Source organism: Malaclemys terrapin, chromosome 24, assembly GCF_027887155.1.
Source record: "Malaclemys terrapin pileata isolate rMalTer1 chromosome 24, rMalTer1.hap1, whole genome shotgun sequence".
Taxonomy (NCBI): domain Eukaryota; kingdom Metazoa; phylum Chordata; order Testudines; family Emydidae; genus Malaclemys; species Malaclemys terrapin.
In genome coordinates, this window is record NC_071528.1 from 1,244,405 (window position 1) to 1,265,388 (window position 20,984).

Consider the following 20,984-nt stretch of genomic DNA (forward strand, 5'->3'; position numbering starts at 1 on the left):
AGCCATAGGCTTCTGGGGCCACAGGTGCCAAATTTTCAAAGTACTGGGGTGTGCTCATCCCCTGGTTCTGCCTCCACTTCACCCAAGGCCCCTCCCCCGAGCACACTGGGTCATCATTCCTCCCCCCTCAGCCTCCCTGCATACTGCGAAACAGCTGTTTGCAGCGGGCAGGACATGGTGATCTGTGGAGCCTGCTGGAGGGGGGAGGGGAGGTAGAGGGTATTAGAACATTGTGCAACTTTAAATGAGCATGTTCTCTAATAAACAGCGACTTAATAACAAAACAACTTTAACTGGGAAGACGTTTAAGTGAGGAGTTACTGTATGTGCTAGATACACTACACATTCGTATTCCCCTTCATGCTTCGGCCACCATTCCAGAGGACATTTTTCCATGCTGATGATGCTCTTCTAAAAAAGAATGCATTAATTAAATTTCTGACTGAACTCCTTGGGGGGAGAATTGTATGTCTCCTGTTCTGTTTTACCCGCATTCTGCCATATATTTCATGTTATAGCAGTCTTGGATGATGACCCTGAACATGTTCATTTTAAGAACACTTTCACAGCAGATTTGATAAAATGCAAAGAAAGTACCAATGTGAGAATTCTAAAAATAGCTACAGCACTTGATGCTTGCTTTCAGAAGTCTTAAAAGAGCAACAATCCGATGTGGAAACTACAAAACCCGAACCACCAAAAAAGAAAATCAACCTTCTGCTGATGGCATCAGACTCAGATGACGAAAATGAACATGTGTCGGTCTGCTCTGCTTTGGATTGGTACCAAGCAGAACCTGTCGTCAGCATGGATGCATGTTCTCTGAAATGGTGGTTGAAGCATAAAGAGACATATGAATCTTTAGCACATCTGGCACGTAAATATTTTGCCACGCTGGCTTACAATAGTGTCATGCAAACGCCTGTTTTCACTTTCAGGTGACATTGTAAATAAGAAGTGGGCAGCATTATCTCCTGCAAATTGTAACCAAACTTGTTTGTCTCAGTGATTGGCTGAACAAGAAGTAGGATTGAGTGGACTTGTAGGCTCTAAGGTTTTACATTGTTTTATTTTTGAATGCAATTATTTTTTGTACATAATTCTACAATTGTAAGTTCAACTTTCATGATAAAGAGATTGCATTACAGTACTTGTATTAGGTGATTTGAAAAGTACTGTTTGTTTTTTACAGTGCAAATATTTGTAATAAAAAATAAAGCGAGCACTGTACACTGCGTGTTCTGTGTTGTAATTGAAATTAATATATTTGAAAATGTAGAAAACACCCAAAAATATTTAAATGGTATTCTATTTAACAGTGTGATTACTCATACAATTAATCATACTTAATTTCTTTAATCACTTGACAACCCTAAGATGAACATAATTTGTTGGGGAAGAGTCAACAAGGTTTTTGTAAAGGGAAAATCATGCCTCACCAATATACCAGAATTTGTTGGGGTGGGGGGGGTCAACAAGCATATGGAAAAGGGGGATCCCGTGGATATAGTGTACTTAGATTTGCAGAACACCTGTGACAAGATCCTTCACCAAAGGCTCCTAAGCAAAGTAAGCTGTCCTGGTATAAGAAGGAAGGTCCTCCCATGGATCAGTATTTGGTTAAAAGATAGGAAACAAAAGGTAGGAATAAATGGTCAGTCCCCAGGGGTCTGTACTGGGACCAGTACCATTCAACATATTCATAAAATATCTGGAAAAAAAGGTAAACAGTGAGGTGGGAGCAAAACTTGCAGATGATACAAAACTACTCAAGATAGTGAAGTCCAGAGCAGACTGTGAAGAGCTCCAAAGGGATCTCACAAAACTGAGTGAGTGGGCAACACAATGGCAGATGAAATTCAATGTTGATAAAGGCAAAGTAATGCACATTGGAAAACATTATCCCGACTATAGATATAAAATGATGGGTCTAAATTAGCTGTTACCACTCAAGAAAGAGATCTTGGTGTCATTTTGGATAGTTCTCTGAAAACATCCACTCAATAGGCAGTGGCCGTCAAAAAAGCTAACAAAATGTTGGGAATCATTAAGACAGAAAATACCATATTGCTTCTATATAAATCCATGGTATGCCCACATCTTGAATACTGCATGCAGATGTGGTCACCCCATTTCAAAAAAGATAAATTAGAATTGGAAAAGGTTCAGAAAAGGGCAACAAAAATACTTAGGGGTATGGAACGGCTTCCGTATGAGGAGAATTAATAAGACCGTGAATTTTCAGCTTGGAAAAGGGATGCCTAAGGGAGGATGTGAATAGAGGTCTATAAAATCATGACTGGTGTGGAGAAAGAAAATAAGGAAGAGTTATTTACTCATAACACAAGAACTAGGGGTCACCAAATGAAATTAGTAGGCAGCAGGTTTAAAACAAAAGGAAATATTTCTTCAGCCAATGCACAGTCAACCTGTGGAACTCTTTGCCAGAGGCTGTTGTGAAGGCCAAGACTATAACAGGGTTAAAAAAAGATCTAGATAAATTCATGGAGAATAGGTCCATCAATGGCTATTAGCCAGGATGGGCAGGGATGTTGTCCCTAGCCTCTGTTTGCCAGAAGCTGGGAATAGGCGACAGGGGATGGATCACTGGATGATTACCTGTTCTGTTCATTCCCTCTGGGGCATCTGGCATTGGCTACTGTCGTAAGACATTGGTCTGACCCTGTATGGCCGTTATGTTCTTAAAAAAAAAAAAAAAAAAAAGTGGTAAGAAATTTAGAGAATCCATCATCAGGATGGATGAGACAAACAGCATGGATCTGTTACGGAAACAAAATCAGTAGTTTCCTTTAGACTTGCATTGAAATGGGTCTTGGAGGCTTCTCTTTCCTTAGTGGCAGAAATATAAGAGCTTCATGTCATTTAGAATTAGTAAACTTTAGTGGCATGTTACTTGAAGTGTATGTAAAACAGATGTGTGCAAATGTCATATTGTCAGAGGGTCAGGGGCCATATTTTAAAATGTTTAGGCACCTAAAGATGCAGATAAGTCCCTAGTGGTATTTTCAGAAGTATCTAGATTCCTAATTCCCATTGATTTAAATGAGTTAGGTGCCTAGGTGCTTTGGAAAATCCCACTAAGCACCTATCTGCATTTTAGGTGCCTTTAAAACTCTGGCCCCTGGTGTTTAGAGTGGCACCTCTGAATCTTGTAATTACAGTATCATGATCAGTATCACTACAACCAGCTATGAATAGCAACAGTGAGTTGTTGTGTTGCCAAGCCACATCCATCTGGTGATATTTTGAAGACATATTGCACATTTTATACAAATCTGTTCTTGGTACTCCTAATGCATTTAACTGCCTAAGGTTTGTTTATCGCTTCTTCATCATTATCCCAAGTAACAGGCAAAACAAGAGCTGCCAGAGCACAGCTCATCATTCATGACATCACATTTTAATGAAGAAAAATAAATAAACCACACAAAGCTGTGGTGCTACGTTAGTATGTAACCAAACTAATTGCATTAGACCTGCTCTATTCAATTTGTTGAAAAACAAGGCTTTGTGCTGACCAACGCTGAAGTACAGTTGGCTCTTGTGTACATATTTATGTACTCGAGCTAGAATAGCCTGACAAAATTGCCATGGAAGTTTACCATTCAAGACACAAAAGCTGCTCTGCCACTCTTGACCAAATAATGAAATGAAATGAGTAATGAAAGTAAAAAAACTAAGGATGTTTTACCGGTCAGTCAAAAAATCAATTGTGCTGAACATGTGGGTAGTAGAATTTTGCATAAGGATGCTACTTATCATTTATATAGCACTTTCCATCTCAAAGTCTTGTGCAAATGTGAGTGTGAATCCTCCCACTACCACTGTATGATGAGGCTGAGGCCTGTGTTAGGAGTAATATCCCCATTGTATAGATGGATAAATTAAGCCAGAGATGTTTGAGACTTGTTTAAAGTGAAAGAGCTTCTCTTCCTGAAGCTAGATACCTCTGTTCCAAACATGGAAAAATTTATTGGAAACAGAGGTTTTGTCTACATTCAGAAATTTTGCTTTAGGTTAGCTACATTGCTGTAGTTATGCACCGTGGTGCAGCTCCTTATATAGACATGCTGCACTGACACACGGAGGGGCTTATGCAGGTGTAAGTTAATTCAAGCCCCAGTTTGTGCTGCTGCAGAGAGTCTAGATATAAGGAGTTTGCACCACTACAGTGTTGATATTAGGGCTAAGTTTCTGACTGTTGACAAATCCTCTGTTTCTAAGAAACTTCTTGTGTGGCACACAGGTGTGTACCTACAGTTATACAGAATTCCTTAATGTAGACAAGTGCAATGCAGGGCAGAGTTGCACATCTCTTTTCAGACACGGAAGCCAGTGAATTAATTTTACAAATTTCCTTAGCTGTCCACTGCTGGTTTCTCTTCCAGAACATAACCAAGTTCCCGGAAGATGAAAACAGTGTGTTAAGAGCTGTGGTAAAATCCACAGTGCTGTAAGTTTGCTTTAGTAATTTAGTGAACAGTTCTTTTCTTTAAGTCTCTCAAGGATTAAACTGGCATTTATAATTTTATGATTGTGCTTATATATATGAGCATGACTAGGACTGAGCATGAGAGTCAGTAGAAGTGCCACAGAGAAATTGGACATAGAGATTAATGGAATGAGACTAAAGTGGACTGACCAGTTCAAGTACCTTGGTGGCTGGATCATGGAAGATGGTGAGCATGAGCGTGAGATGCAGTTGTCACAGTTTAGGGTGCAGTCCAGATCAGTGAGGGGTTGTATGACCACCTGCACTGCAACCTTGGCTGCCTCACAATGCCTTGCTCTTGTAGCTCCCAACGTGGGTTGCTCACAAACAGCCAAACAGTTACATCCTGAGTGTCCTGTGTATAGCTGATGTCCCGCTCCAGCACCTCTGACCCCAGTGGCTTGTCGGCAACACATCAGCCACACTCTGACTTCCAGCAGCCTTGGTTGTTACTTGCAGGGTGACCCCAACGCATTCCTAGTCTTGAGTTTTCCCCAGAATGTGTGATCTGCAGTGCCCAACCCTCTTCTGGACAGTTCAGATATTATAGGTTCATCACCCCTGTAAGGGGTCAATATCCAACAGCTTGCTACTTTAAACGGTGTTAACAAACAGCTCAGTTTAAAAACAGCACTGGATTAGTTTTGATTAAAAAATAAAAAGTTTGTTTAACTACAAGAGAGATTTTGAGTATAAATATATTGTATAAAGTCAGAACTGGGTACAAGAGAAATAAAGATAATATTTTCTAATGGCTAAAACTTAAACTAGACTTGGTTCAAAGTAAAATCCTTAGCATGTTTTCCCAGCAACATTGCTAACCAAATTTTCACATCAGGATCCTGACAAAAGGCTGGTTCCTTCCTCTTAGGTGATCAAGAGGGAGAGAGAGAAAGATAACCTGGGGTGGTTTTGCTCTTCACTTTTATATTCCAGTCAACCTTTGTAATGCATTTTTTCTGAGGGTGACTCTTAGGTAAAGTTCCTTCTGACTGTGAGGCTAGGGATCTGGAGTCTTGTGGTGAAAGAGGTTCCATATTGTTGCTTGCTAAAATGCAGATCGATCTGTTCCTGCCCCCCTTTGTTGCCAAAGAATGGCCACTTGACCAGTGATTGCCAATCACCTTTGATGACACTGGACTAGAGGTGTTAGCTTGTCGTTTGTCTTTAAGAAACTGTTCTCCCCTTCTTGCTGTTCTGTCATCCCTGTTTACTACTTATATGTAATTGAGGTAAACACACATTCTTCAGGTGATGGTGCTTATATGTATTCCAGGGCGTATGTGCCAGAGCCAGGTTTTCTTAGCAGTGTCCGTTGACCTGCACGTGCATCATGTGTTCCCAGCCGAGGTTATAATAGACTGTGCGTGTCGACGCCTCTCCAATTCCCTCTTACCGCCACATTGCCTGAGTCAGAACCCTGTTTCTGTGTGGTCTTAGTCTTTTAGCTAAGAGAGTGACGTACTCTGTTTGCAGGTAACCAAATGGGGATTTTAACTTACCTGATACCTGTTGGAAGACTGTTGCAGCAAAACATAATACATCCTGCAAATTCTTAGCGTGTAGGAGACAGCTTTCTGATTCAGAATGTTGAGGGAACAGCTTGCGTATTGTCCATTTTGGATCTGTTTTTGACCAACCGGGATGAATTACTTGTGAACATGAAGATGGTTGGGAACTTTGGAGGAAGTGATCATGATCTGATAGGAGGATATGAGAACAGCAAAAGGACGACACTGGACTGCAGAAAGGCAGAATTCAACCGGCTTAGAGAAGTAGTAGGCAAGGTCCCATGGAAAGACCAATTGAAGAAAAGGAGTCAAAAGCGGCTGGCAGTTCTTAAAAGGTGTAATACTAGAGGCTCTTCTGTGTCAAGCTATTCTGACACAGAAGAAAGATAACAGCCACAGGAGGCCAGTGTGGCTGCACAAGGAACGTTTTAGCTATCTAAAAACCAAAAGGGATACATGCAGGAAATGGAAGGAGGGGCATGTCACCATTGAAGTATACATGGGCAAGTGTGTAGGGACAAAATCAGGAAAGCCAAGGCAAAGAATGAGTTACAGCTGGGAAGGAATGTTAGAGGCAATAAGAAGTGTTTTTTCAAATATGTCAGACAAAAAAGAAAGATCAAGGACGGTGTGGGTCCGCTGCTCAATTGAGCAGGTGAGCTGGTAATGGAAGATGATAGGAAGGCAGAGCTGCCCAGTGCCTACTTTTCTTGTCTTCTCACAAAAAATAACGTGACCGGATGACTAGTGAAGTTACCATAGACAATAAAGGGGAAGGGATACAGATCAGGATAAGGAAAGAACACATCAGAGATCTTCTGACCAACTTGAATGAATTCAAATCAGTGGTGCTGGATGCTATTCACTTGAGGGTACTGAAGGAATTAGCTGAAGAAATCTCAGAGCCACTGGCAATAATATTTACAAACTCATGGATGACAAGAGAGGTCCCAGAAGATTGGAGAAGGGCTAACATAGTGCCCATTTTTAAAAAGGGTGAAAAGAGGCTGAACTATAGATGGTCAGCTTTACTTTGATACCTGGGACGCTACTAGAACAATGTATAAAACATTAAATTTACAAATACCTGGAGGACGAAGTGGTAATCACTAGCAGCCAGCATGGATTTCATAGAATCATAGAATATCAGTGTTGGAAGGGACCTGAGGAGGTCATCTAGTCCAACCCCTGCTCAAAGCAGGACCAATCCCCAACTAAATCATCCGAGCCAGGGCTTTGTCAAGCCTGACCTTAAAATCCTCTAGGGAAGGAGATTCCACCAAAGGGGACACCACTTGTTACCCCTCTCCATTCTGAGAATTTACCATTTATTCCTACCCTTTGTTCCCTGTCCTTTAACCAGTTCTCAATCCATGAAAGGACCTTCCCTCTTATCCCATGACAACTTAATTTACGTAAGATCCTTTGGTGAGGAACCTTGTCAAAGGCTTTCTGGAAATCTAAGTACACTATGTCCACTGGATCCCCCTTTTCCACATGTTTGTTGACCCCTTCAAAGAACTCTAATAGATTAGTAAGACACGATTTCCCTTTACAGAAACCATGTTGACTTTTACCCAACAATGTTCTTCTATGTGTCTGACAATTTTATTCTTTATGATTGTTTCAACTAATTTGCCCGGTACTGACGTTAGACTTACCGGTCTGTAATTGCCTGGGTGACCTCTAGAGCCCTTTTTAAATATTGGCGTTACATTAGCTATCCTCCAGTCATTGGGTACAGAAGCCGATTTAAAGGACAGGTTACAAACCATAGTTAATAGTTCTGCAACTTAACATTTGAGTTCTTTCAGTACTCTTGGGTGAATGCCATCTGGTCCCGGTGACTTGTTACTGTTAAGTTTATCAATTAATTCCAAAATCTCCTCTAGTGACACCTCAATCTGTGACAATTCCTCTGATTTGTCACCTACAAAAGCCGGCTCAGGTTTGGGAATCTCCCTAACATCCTCAGCCGTGAAGACTGAAGCAAAGAATCCATTTAGTTTCTCCGCAATGACTTTATTGTCTTAAGCGCTCCTTTTGTATCTCGATTGTCCAGGGGCCCCACTGGTTGTTTAGCAGGCTTCCTGCTTCTGATGTATTTAAAAAACATTTTATTACCTTTTGAGTTTTTGGCTAGCCATTCTTCAGACTCCTCTTTGGCTTTTCTTATTACATTTTTACACTTAATTAGGCAGTGTTTATGTTCCTTTCTACTTACCTCACTAGGATTTGACTTCCACTTTTTAAAAGATGCCTTTTTATCTTTCACTGCTTCTTTTACATGGTTGTTAAGCCATGGTGGCTCTTTTTTAGTTTTTACTGTGTTTTTTAATTTGGAGTATACGTTTAAGTTGGGCCTCGATTATGGCGTCTTTGAAAAGGGTCCATGCAGCTTGCAGGGATTTCACTTTAGTCACTGTACCTTTTAATTTCTGTTTAACTAACCCCCTCATTTTTTCATAGTTCACCTTTCTGAAATTAAATGCCACAGTGTTGGGCTGTTGAGGTGTTCTTCCCACCACAGGGATGTTAAATGTTATTATATTATGGTCACTATTTCCAAGCTGTCCTGTTATAGTTACCTCTTGGACCAGCTCCTGCACTCCACTCAGGACTAAATCGAGAGTTGCCTCTCCCCTTGTGGGTTCCCGTACCAGCTGCTCCAAGAAGCAGTCATTTAAAGTATCGAGAAATTTTGTGTCTGCATTTTGTCCTGAGGTGACATGTTTCTAATCAATATGGGGATAATTGAAATCCCCCACTATCATTGAGTTCTTAATTTTGATAGCCTCTCTAATTTCTCTTAGCATTTCATCGTCACTATCACTGTCCTGGTCAGGTGGTCAGTAATAGATCCCTAATGTTATATTCTTATTAGAGCATGAAATTACTATCCATAGAGATTCTATGGAACATGTGGATTCACTTAAGATTTTTACTTCATTTGATTCTACATTTTCTTTCACATATATTGCCACTCCATACTCCCCGCCTCCGCAGTCGCACGACCTGTTCTGTCCTTCCAATATATTTTGTACCCCAGAATGATTGTGTCCCCTTGGTTGTCCTCAGTCCACCAGGTTTCCGTGATGCCTATTATATCAATATCCTCCTTTATCACAAGGCACTCTAGTTCACCCATCTTATTATTTAGACTTCTAACATTTATATACAAGCACTTTAAAAAATTGTCACTGTTTATTTGTCTGCCCTTTTCTGATGTGTCCAATTCTTTTTTATGTGAATGTTTCTCGTCTGATCTGGCCCCTAGATTACGCTATTCAATACTCAAAGCTGGAGGACATCCAGAAGGGCCTGCTACTGGGCTAAATGGAAACGTTTCACTTCATGAGCTCACCGCCATCACCACCAACTGAGTGCAATATCCATACTGATCATCCTTGATTACCACTTTAGGCTCAAAACGTTGGACATTCCCCTCAGTTTTGTATAGGTCCAGCTGGTAGCACTTGCCCTGCTCCGTCCGCCTACCCGGCACTCCTGCTGGGGAGTGGGGTCGGGGCATGGGGGCTTGCCCCATTCTGCCTGCCCATGAGGAGCAGGGCAAGCCCCCATGCCCCAACCCCATTTCCCTGGCAGGAGTGCGGGGGTGACATCGGGAACAGCAGGCAGAAGGGGTGGGAGAGGACACCACTTGCTTTGGCCCAGGGCCCCACAAAAGCTTAATCCGCCTCTGGTGGCAATGCAGCATTCCATTCACACATTCATAGCCTACTACGCCTCACCCAAGAGCGGCTGCGGACGCTGTAGTGTGCCACACTGTGCTACAGATACTGCACTTCCACTTTATCCTTGCACCCAACTCCATGTTGATCACAGCTCACTACTCCCCCATATTTGGAATACATATAGGGACCATCACTCAAAGAAGAAGAGGAGGTTACTTACCTGTATTCCACAACCTCCCTTTCACCCCTCTACTGCAGACTGGACAACTCAGCAGTATCGGGGTCACTGGAGAGGTGTTGATACACACAGCTTATTATAACCTTGTCTGGGAGCATGAGGGGATGCATGACACTGTTAAGAAAATCTTTCTGCACTTGGCGCACATCCGCACACACATTTGGAATACAAAGAGGGACCACCCATCTTGAAGAACCTCCAGTTACAGATAAAAAACCACCTCTTTCTTTGTTTAGGATAGACTTGTTTAACAACTTCTTGCTGACTTTTCAGTGCCACCTTTCTTGATACTGAGTGTGTTTGTATCCATCACATTGGTATTGGACCACCTTGGCATCAATGGCCTGTTCAGCAGTCTATATATGGGCCTTGTACCACACTCACTCTTGTTGGCTTGTACAAACATCAGCAACGATGATTAGGTTTTTGGTCACTGAAATCACAGTGCCACATTTTGCATGGGAGAGGTCAGTAACATGTTTCTTATGCTGGAGTGCCATAGCAAACTGGAAAGGGTAGTTGTGCCACTAAAAGAGATGTATTCTCTTTCATCTTCTCCATTGGGATTCATCTCCTACTCATTCCCATTCCTCTTCCTGGGCATTATACTGGGATCCTGGGAGGGATGCCACAAGACCACTCTGTAATTAGGAAGACACATTAGTCTTGTTGGAAACATGCCCTCAGTATCCTCCTTTGTGGAGTCCAGTATGCATATGCTTACCAGTCTTGGCTGTGCTGGGCATGGGTTATGTAGCCATATGTCTGCAAGCCACCATCCTCTGCCTCTTCCCGCCTCCTTCTTCCTGCTCCCCCCAACTGGTTAAATTGCCTTCACCTTATGGCAGGTTAGTTAGTTACCTAAGTCAGCTAGTGCAATCACCGAATCTAGAGACTAGAGGTGGAGTGAGGAAGATCAGTGTGCAGAGGTGGACGAGCAATTGATTCCAGCTCCAGTATCCTCCTCCTTTCCTGATGACACTGTTAATCCATCCGTGCCACCCACCAGATAATCTCAGAATCTTCCACAACCTTGTGAAATATATAGCTGAGACCCTTTACACAGGAGGTGGTTCAAGAGAAGCCTAAAATTATTTGATATTCTGCACCACACTATGCCTGGAAATCTTGCAATGCTGATCAACAAGGAATTATTGGAGCCAGCTAATTACTTGTGGCAGACCCTAACCTCTGATATTGTCTACTCTAAAAGAGCTGATAGTGATATCAACTCCTTCTTAAGAGCTTTGAGGATTTCTACTCACATCAGGTGCCAGGATCTCTTACAAGAAAAGTCTGAACAACAAGGATTTCCTAAGATGACACCAAGGGACATGGACTCTCTAAAAAGCTTGACCTTTTCAGAAGGAAAGCCTGTTCTTCTATCAGTCTACAAACTCACATTGCCAACTATCAAATGTTCCTGGCTATCTGCACTGGGAAAAATGATCTGTCATCATTTGATGTGTATTGTACTGGGTACTGTTAAATGATTGCTACTTTGCCTCCAAGATGTGACTGCATTTCAGTGGTGGGTGAAACGATTTTTTGGTTTGGGAATGAGCACATTATGTAGAATGGCCCTGATCCTTAGAAGCACTGAACACCTGCAACACACATTGACTTCAGTGGGAGTTGCAGGTGCTCTCCTACTCTAAGGATCAGGTCCAAGGTTTGTAAGGCTCCTCGGGATGAAATGTGCTATCCAAGTTTTAAGTTAATTGATTAATGGAATTTTTATTCAGCACTGGACATTGTGCTGTGTGTATATATAATGCTGACTTTATCACGGTCTGTTGGGGAGACAGTTTAATGTAACTTTTCCCCCCACAAATGGCTAAAGTTGCTAAAGTTTCTCTTAAGTAATCAACAGATTTGCAACAGCTCAATGGAAAAAAAGTTTTTTTTAGAGTGGTTTATTTTTAATAACTTAAAATAGATAGTAGTCTGGGGCCACCTAGTGGTAAATAATGAGTAATAATTGCTAGAGGTCAGTTTGGGATATGGAACCTCAATGTAACAAAACCTTTTGAAAGAAATAAAACTAGCAGCCAGCTTGTGGAAATAAGACACATATCTATTATTTTTTTTAGCTACAAAAAGAAAGATGCAGATTTATCCGTGGCTCAGAGTCGCATTAAGGATCTTGAAGCCCTGTTCCATAGAAGTGAAGCAGAACTCAGTACTGCTCTTAATGAGAAGCGCAGTTTGGAAGCAGAGGTTGCTGACCTGCGGGCCCAGCTTGCTAAGGTATGTAAAGGAACATTTTAGAGTTTACCTATATACAAAGAAAGACTCTATCCTGTTGAATTTGTTACTTTAGTTTACTGTTGTAATGTGTTGCACAATCATGCTAATATATCTACTTAGAGATTGATACATGAAGTATAGAGATTAAATTTGCATGTGTGTGGCTCTTGCTCCATAGAACAACTCTGGTATGCAGATGCCTGTCTTTCTCAACTGGTTTATGAAACCCACAAATGTTTGTTCATGAGCAAGGGCAGCCTAACATTGTCTTGAGTAAAGCCTGGCATTTCAGCACTGCTTCAGCACCATCCTTTTACATCATCAAGTACATGCAGAAATAATACCCAGGCTGTCCCAATGAAAAATATTTAAAGAATAGTCTACTCCATGTATAAAGTGTGGGGAGCTAACAATTCCCAGTTATGTTATCAGACAGTACTGAGATAAACATGAACTGTAGTAGGTGATACCAGCATATGAAAGTTGTTTTAAATGTAGTCACTGGTATTCTTTTGGGAAACTCGTTAACTTGGGAACGGATGAATAGTTGGGAACACTTGGGAACAGGCAATTAAATTAAGGGCACTATGTAGAATTTCATAAATGGAGAACAAGGATGCCAGTTGAACTTAAATGCAGTTTTAAAATTTGGATTCTGAATTTCTCACTAGGCAGAAGATGGTCATGCTGTGGCTAAGAAGCAATTGGAAAAGGAGACATTGATGCGAGTGGACTTGGAGAATCGCTGCCAGAGCTTACAAGAGGACCTGGATTTCCGGAAGAACATATTTGAGGAGGTATGATCAATCCAACAGCTTAATCATAACACAGAGCTTATGTAGCCTTTGCTCAAAGTGCTCTACAAACAATGACTAATCTTGTGAGTTAGGGAAATGATCATCATTGTCCACATTTTATAAATAGAGAAACTGAGGCACAACGCTATTAAATGACTTGCATAAAGTCACACGTTAAATCAGTGGCAGAGCTGGGGTAAGCACCCAGAACTACCTGGCTCTGCACTTCTAGTTATCTTGGCATATAAAATGGAATTCTCTCTATATCAGATTAAGGCACATCACAGTGAGTGGAAAGACATTTTTTTGTCGTTTGAGAGTCTCTCTTCTGTTTGCAGATGTAGGGTATTCCTGTAAGACAATTTGTAAAGTCGTTCTGAATTCCTGTTAGCCTTCTATGTATGTTGCTCATGCATGCAAACATGTTGAAAGGTTAATTTAGGGCATCAAGAGCTCACAGTTCTCTGGAAAGAGAGAGAATGTCTGAGTGAAAACAATAAAATTCAAGAGCATCACATTTTAGGTCCTGTTATACTTCAGGGAAAGAAGATGCATGTAGGTTTTTTGCTGTTAATTCAAAGTCTTAAATAAATAGGGCTCATCCAGATTGATCTCTTAAGTGCACACCCATATGAATTCATTATTTTCACCTCGTGTCACTGGTTCACAGTGTACCCATTTTTACCAGAGTAATATATGAATCTCTACAGAGAGTGTCATCTACCAGTGGGTTTAATGTGTGTGTGTTGAGGGGAGAGGGTTTTGTGCTGCACTCGATCTGCTGTTAAAATTGATATTTGATCCTGCTCTCTCTTATTTGGTTAATGCAGCACAAAATAACCCCTTATTTTAGAATCTCTTAGCATTTTTTAAGTGAAGACAATTAATGTTTGAACATGTTTATAAATTAGCTCCTGTAGAAAGGGACCAGATAATTTTGTATCTGTTAAAACATTTAGCTCACCTTAACAGATCTAAAGTTCGTGTTTTTAACTGTGTTGGACTTTGTGATATGCTTTCAATGCCTTGGCAGCTAAATAACAGAAATAATTAATTGTGGTGTAAAAGAAATTGATCATGTTTACCCTAACTTGGGCCTTTGCCTGCATTTTTGTTTATGTAGGAAGTAAGAGAGACAAGGAAACGGCATGAGCACCGTTTAGTTGAGATAGACAGCAGTCACCAGCAGGAGTATGAATCCAAAATGGCCCAGGCCCTGCAGGATCTGCGCAATCAACATGATGAACAGGTCAAACTGTACAAAATGGAGCTGGAACAGACCTATCAGGCCAAGGTAGATATTACTGGTATCTTAGTGTTCTACTGGCTGCCTCACAATCAACGGGAAAACTCTATCCCTACCTCAGGGAGCTTTCATGCTACTATGGAAGCACTCGGAGTGGCTCTATAGTTAAGGTAACACCAGGATTTTCTTTGTAACGGGACCTGTGCAATTTTCTAGTTCCATCTTGAATATTTTTTGAAAAATGTATCTAAGTACACTTGTTACTCTGGGTTTCTCTAAGAGGAGGCAAGGTCACAATAATGTGCCTTGCCCTTGAAGTGGAAGATGGGGAGGTTTATGATGGTTCTTAGTTCCTGGGGGAATTAATTCTGCATTCTTGGTCTGGCCTTCGAGAAAGATCTGTCTCCTGCACAAACAAGCTTTATCCTTCTTGTAGGGAGTCTCACTATGTGAGGACCACAGTCTTCATCCCAGAGCTTTGGATAGTCTTTCAGATACCCTGGGCCCAGGCTGTTGAGCACCTTGAAGATAAGGCTTGAGACCTTGAACTTGATTCAGTGTTCTGTGGGAAGTCAGTATAGGGAGTGGATGACAGATTTGATGTTCTTGCAGAAGCCAGAGTTGCTGAGGGGTCACAGAGTTCTGTACTAGCTGGAGTTTACCTAAAGGCTGATGGCATCAGACCCAGGTGCTCATATAGAACACCTACCAAATAAATGTATTAAAAATGCTCTTATCTATTAGAAACCCCGCCCCTGAGTAATATAGTATAGTTAACAGTACTATTATTATAAACCAATGAACACATCTGTTGTAAATGGTGAAAGTGAATTAACATGAGATTCAAAACCACAGACAGTGGGAAATATAAATTAATCCCATGAGAATAATGGTATCAAACAGAGGGCCAGGTTAAGGTTGTCTGGATGGCAGATGAAGTTCAATATTGATAAAATAAAGTAATGCACATTGAAGGGAAAAGGTAAACTACTCCTACACCTTACAGGATTCTAATTAACTGTATCAACTCCCACACCCAAAGAAGAGCTCTGTGTAAGCTTGAAAACTTGTTGCTTTCGCCAACCGAAGTTGGTCTAATAAAAGATATTACCTCACCCACTTTTTCTCTCTAATATCCTGGGACCAACATGATTACAGCAACACTGCATGTATTAACTCAGCAATGCAACCTGGGCATCATTGTAGACAGCTCTATGAAGACTTGCTTGATGATCAGCTGCAGTCAAAAAAGCTAACAAAATGTTTGGATGTATAAGAAAAGGGATAAAGAATATATTATAATAGCATTATAAAAATCTGTACTGTCACCCCATCACAAAAAGGATAGTATGGAATTAAAGGGGGTTCAGACAAGGACATTGAAAATGATTAGAGAGGTGGAAAAACTTTCACATGAAGAGGGAATGAAAAAACATATTGTTTGCCTGGGGTGGAGGGAGGCTTGATAAAAGTATATAAAATAACTGGTCTGAGGTGGTGTATCAGGAGTTTCTGTTCTCCCTCTGTCATAACACAAGAACAAGGAGAGTTTCAGTGAAATTAGAAGGGAAGATAAATTCATAATAGACTAAAAAAAAATACTTTTTCACACGGCACTTCTTAGACTGTGAAACTCACTGCCTCAGGAAGTCATTGAGACAAAGAATTTAGCAAGATTCAGAAAGGGATTGGACATTTGTAAAGATAACAAATATCCAGTGTTACAGTTAATGCTGACAAAAATTTTGGAAGGGTTAATAAATCTCGTGTCAGGGCTACAACCAACCTCTGAACTGCTAGAGATCACCATGAGACCTAATGAGGGGAGCGGATTATCTGCCAGCTGCAGGGCTTTTACTCCTTCCTTTGAAGCATCTGGCACTGGTGGACCTCATCTGGACTAGATGGACCTCAGTTCAGATATCAGTATTGTAGGATTTCCTGGTGCCTGTGGCAGGGCCCACTCACTCCTACCTCTGCTCAAGTCCACAAACCGTTCAGAGACCTTTATGCTAGTAAAACACCCAGTGCAGTTTATTTACAATGTCGGTTCCCACCACCCTTGTACAATATATAGCCGTACTCCTACCATCCTAGGGAGCCCTCAGCTCCTGAGGCAAGCGGGGAAGAGCAGAGCCTTGGCCTAATGGCTTAATTAGCCTTCCAACTCTCCTCCCCTCACCAGTTAGGCACAGCTCTTCTTAACCAGGTCTGTTCTGCAGTGTTTAATTGGAGCTGCAGTGACCAGAGTGCTGGCTCAGCTGATGTTGCCCAGCATTCTGTCACAGTGCCATTTTTATGGCAGTTTGGGAGTTATTCAGCCTGTCAGTACCGATTTTCCTTGCTGTTCAGGACTCTAACCCAGCTCCAGTGTCTAAAGTATCAATGTCGACTGTTCCTCAGATGCCCCATACGGTACCTTCAGGCCCACTCTTTAATGTGTATGTCAGATCAGTAGCAAGTAGGGGGAAACCAGCCATGATCTTGCAGTACCTCCAACTCCAGGCTCTGAACCTGTCTCCCCAGTACTGATGGTGACAGCTCTCTCCTGGTGGGAGGATGAGGACTTGTCATTGGATTCTGAGGTTCTTACATGTCACTGCCCGAATACGTACAGCAGTTCCCATGGAGTGCCTATTCACCATGGTACCAGGCGTAGTCACAGCATGGCCTATCTCACAAGGACCAATGGCCCAGACATAATTGGGGTCCAGGGGCCATATCAGTGGCCTTTCAGGAATCTTTGGGGTTTCCCTCCTCAATCTAGAGCATGCCTCACAACTTGCCTTTGCGAGTGTCTGTACCAGAATCACATCAAACCACCCTTGGTAGAGACTTGTATATGCAGAGGTTTGCTCTCAGGAGTTGATCTTGGAGGAATCAGAAGAGGGTTCACGTCACCAGTCCTTGACCACCTCCTCATCATCCACCAATAAGGCAGTGATAAGCAGAGTCTGTTTCTCCCACACCTGATGATTACAGAGCCCATCGGGAGATGTTGAAGAGGATGGCTGCAACTCTGAATATCCAGCTGGAGGAGGTCCAGGGAAAGTCACATGTGCTTGTGGACATTTTAGCCTTGGTGGGACCCTGTAAGGTAGCTCTCCCTATTAAGGAGGCTATCCTTCAGCCTGAAAGTGTTCTGTGGCAGACCCCATCTTCCCTGCCCACTACTGCAAAAAGAGCAGAGTAGTTACTATGTCCCCTCACAGGACTTGAAAAATTTCTATAATCATCCCTCTCTGCGCTCCCTGGTAGTCTCTGTAGCCAATGAAAAAGAGGAGACAGGGTCACCAGGTGTTATTATTGAAAAGCAAAGAAGTAAAGAAATTGGACTAATTTGGAAGGAAGCTTTATTCCACAGGAGGTTCATAGCTTTGAATTGCAAACCAGGAGGCTCTGCTGGGTCATTACAATACTATCTCTCGGGGTAAAATTGTAAAATATAAGGACAGGCTACTAGATGAGCTGAAACAGGGATTTACTGTGATGGTGGATGAGGGGAAATTAGTTGCCATAACGTCTTTGCAGGCTGGTCTAGACCCAACTGACTCTGTAGCTTGAGACGTGGCCTCATTAGGTGGTGGTGGTCATAGCTGCAGTCATTTTGGGTCATCCACCACCCCCCACCCCCCCCCAGAGGTTCACCAGACTATTCCAGACCTCCAAAAGGGTACTTACAATAGGGGGTGGTGCCAATAGACCATTCAAGATCCTTTTTGAGGGTCCTTCACTTTTTTCTGGAAAGACTGACAAGAGGCTGCATAGTCACAAGGAATCAAAAGTGACCATTAAGTCTCTGGGTATTTATATGCTGGCAACAAAAAGAAACTCCTTTCACCCATAGCACTCCCACTATCCAAATGTCATGACCCGTACCAAGGACGTGTCCAGGAAGAAGAGCAGAAGTTATAAGAGACGTCTACCACCTCTTTCTGCCTCTGCAGAGCCGGTTCATCTAGGCAAGCTGGGTCCTCCAAACAAACATTTTGATGCATTGGTCAAGGACAGACTGCCAGTCCCCAGAATGCCATCTTTTCACATCCCCCATTTGCTAATCGCCTATCCCACTTCCTAAATTCTTGGTCTGGCATCACCACAGATTGGTGGGTTTTAAGCATAGTGGAATTGGGATGTACCCTTGAGTTTGTTTCCATCCCCCCTCCCGCCCTTGTTCCTTGGCCTTGTCCAGGGACCTCTGTCATGAGGCTGTTGTACTACAAGAGGTCCAATCTCTGTGTCTTGTGGGAGCCATAGATGAAGTTCCTCTGTTACTCACAGGAAAGAGATTTTATTCCTGCTACGTTCTAATCCCGAAAGCAAAAGGCTGTCTCAGGCCTATTTTAGATCTGAAAGAACTCAACAAGTTCCTGAAGAAAATAAAATTCCAGAAGGTCACCCTAGCTTCCATTATTCCTTCTCTGTATCCCAGGCACTGGTATGCTGTCATCAACTTAAAAGATGTGTTTGAATTTATATGTGAAGTTATTAATACCCTTTGTATAATGTTATTAAAACATGTTTAAAACAAAGACATCCTAGCCTAGCAAAAGTGATAAACAGGTCTGTCTTAGACAAAGAAATGTGGGTTTACCTCAGTTTACATATTAGTCACAAACAAAGCTATCAGAGAAACCAGCAGGGATTGTCTTAGCTTGAACTTGAGAGAGAGAGGGAATTAACATGGCTCCTGCACCCCAGAGAGACACTGGAGGCTGAATCTCCCGGAGGCTTTACTAACTTTTAGAATAATGGCAATTCTTTAGGAATATAATTTACTCCTGAGGGAATTCTGCACCAAAAAAAAAAAAAATTATATCCACAGATACAGTATCCTGACACTCCCCTCCCCCATGGAACTTGAATCTAGTTTCAGCAAAGCTGATGGGTTCCCCCTTTGGGTTTCTGGCAACCTGTTCACTGCTACACCTTTCAATTAAAGTGGCTTTTTTTTGGCTGCTGTTATGTTGGCCAGAAAAGTGGGGACATTGCAAGTGCTAGTGTGTCAGAGCCTTCCTATATGGTCTTCTGTAGTAACAGTTTGCCTTTGTCCTCACCCGAAGTTTCTTTCTAAAGCAGTTTCCAGCTTTCACATTAATCAGGCAATCTGATGACTTATCTTTCCAAAGCCTCATATGCATAAAGACAAGGAAAAGCTTCTCACTCTAGATGTTAGAAGAGCTTTGGCTTTTTACCTGGATCAGACTAAATCATTTTGGTCTTCAATACAACTGTTCATCACAATTGCAGACAGAATGAAAGGCTGTCCAGTGTCCACTCAGAGAATCTCTTCTTGGATATCCAGTTATATTCAGTTACGCTATCAGTTTGATAACACTGGTCTGCAATTTTTGAGAAGTCGTCTGCTTCAGAGATAAAATGTGCTATTTATTATGTATTTTGATGTGCTGAATTCAAATATGACAATTAAAACAACTGATTGGCTACTGTTTCTAAGATATTTAAGTTTTTACATTTTATGTCTATGTATATTGTGTAGATAGTAGAGTTTTAATCATAAATTGTAAACCTAGGTCTTTTCATGTGTTTATGGTTGCTTTACATGATAATATTTCACCTGTCCTGTTTATGTAACACTTCAAAAATCAGCAAAAGGGTTATATAAATAAAATTTATTATGAAACAAAAGGCAAAAATCTATTATGTACATAGTTTAGTCCTATTCAGTGTCTACTCGGTGCTTCTTGGCTTGTCTCTTGTATTCATTAAATGGAGCATCTCTTGTCACTGTCCAGCAATAGTCTGCAAGCATTGATGGGCTCCATTTGCCCTGATAGCGTTTCTCCATTGTTGCAATGTCCTGGTGAAATCGCTCACCGTGCTCGTTGCTCACTGCTCCGCAGTTCGGTGGAAAAAAATCTAGATGAGAGTGCAAAAAATGTATCTTTAGTGACATGTTGCAACCAAGGCTTTTGTATGCCTTGAGGAGGTTTTCCACCAACAACCTGTAGTTGTCTGCCTTGTTGTTTCCGAGAAAATTTATTGCCACTAACTGGAAGGCTTTCCATGCAGTCTTTTCCTTGCCACGCAGTGCATGGTCAAATGCATCATCTCGAAGAAGTTCACGAATCTGAGGACCAACAAAGACACCTTCCTTTATCTTAGCTTCACTTAACCTTTTGAAATTTTCCACGGAGGTACCTGAAAGCTGCTTGTGTTTTGTCAATGGCCTTGACAAAGTTCTTCATCAGACCCAGCTTGATGTGTAAGCGTAATAACAAAATCTTCCTTGATTCAACAAGTGGTGGATGCTGAACACTTTTCCTCCCAGGCTCCAATGACTGTCGGAGTGGCCAATCTTTCTTGATGTAGTGGGAATTTCTTGCACAACTATCCCATTCGCAGAAAAAACAGCAGTACTTTGTGTATCCAGTCTGCAGAGCAAGCAAGAGAGCAACAACCTTCAAATCGCCACAAAGCTGCCACTGATGTTGGTCATAGTTTATGCACCTCAAAAGTTGTTTCATGTTGTCATAGGTTTCCTTCATATGGACTGGAATTGATGGCAAAAATTGCCATTATGCAGTAAAACAGCTTTAAGACTCGTCTTCGATGAATCAATGAACAGTCTCCCCTCATCTGGATCGTGAACCATGTTGAGGGCTGCCATCACACCATCGATGTTGTTGCAGGCTACAAGATCACCTTCCATGAAGAAGAATGGGACAAGATCCTTTTGACAGTCATGAAACATGGAAACCCTAACATCACCT

The 20,984-nt window shown here is 41.7% G+C and overlaps 1 protein-coding gene across 1 annotated transcript in view; it reads left to right on the top strand.

The window, feature by feature from the left end:
* LMNB2 (lamin B2) overlaps nucleotides 1-20,984 on the top strand; it is an 83,754-nt gene that overhangs the window by 53,765 nt on the left and 9,005 nt on the right. Inside the window, exons 3-5 of the mRNA XM_054013958.1 lie at nucleotides 12,051-12,207; nucleotides 12,879-13,004; nucleotides 14,128-14,298. Of these exons, the coding sequence (XP_053869933.1) occupies nucleotides 12,051-12,207; nucleotides 12,879-13,004; nucleotides 14,128-14,298 (454 nt within the window). The remainder of the gene's footprint in view (nucleotides 1-12,050; nucleotides 12,208-12,878; nucleotides 13,005-14,127; nucleotides 14,299-20,984) is intronic.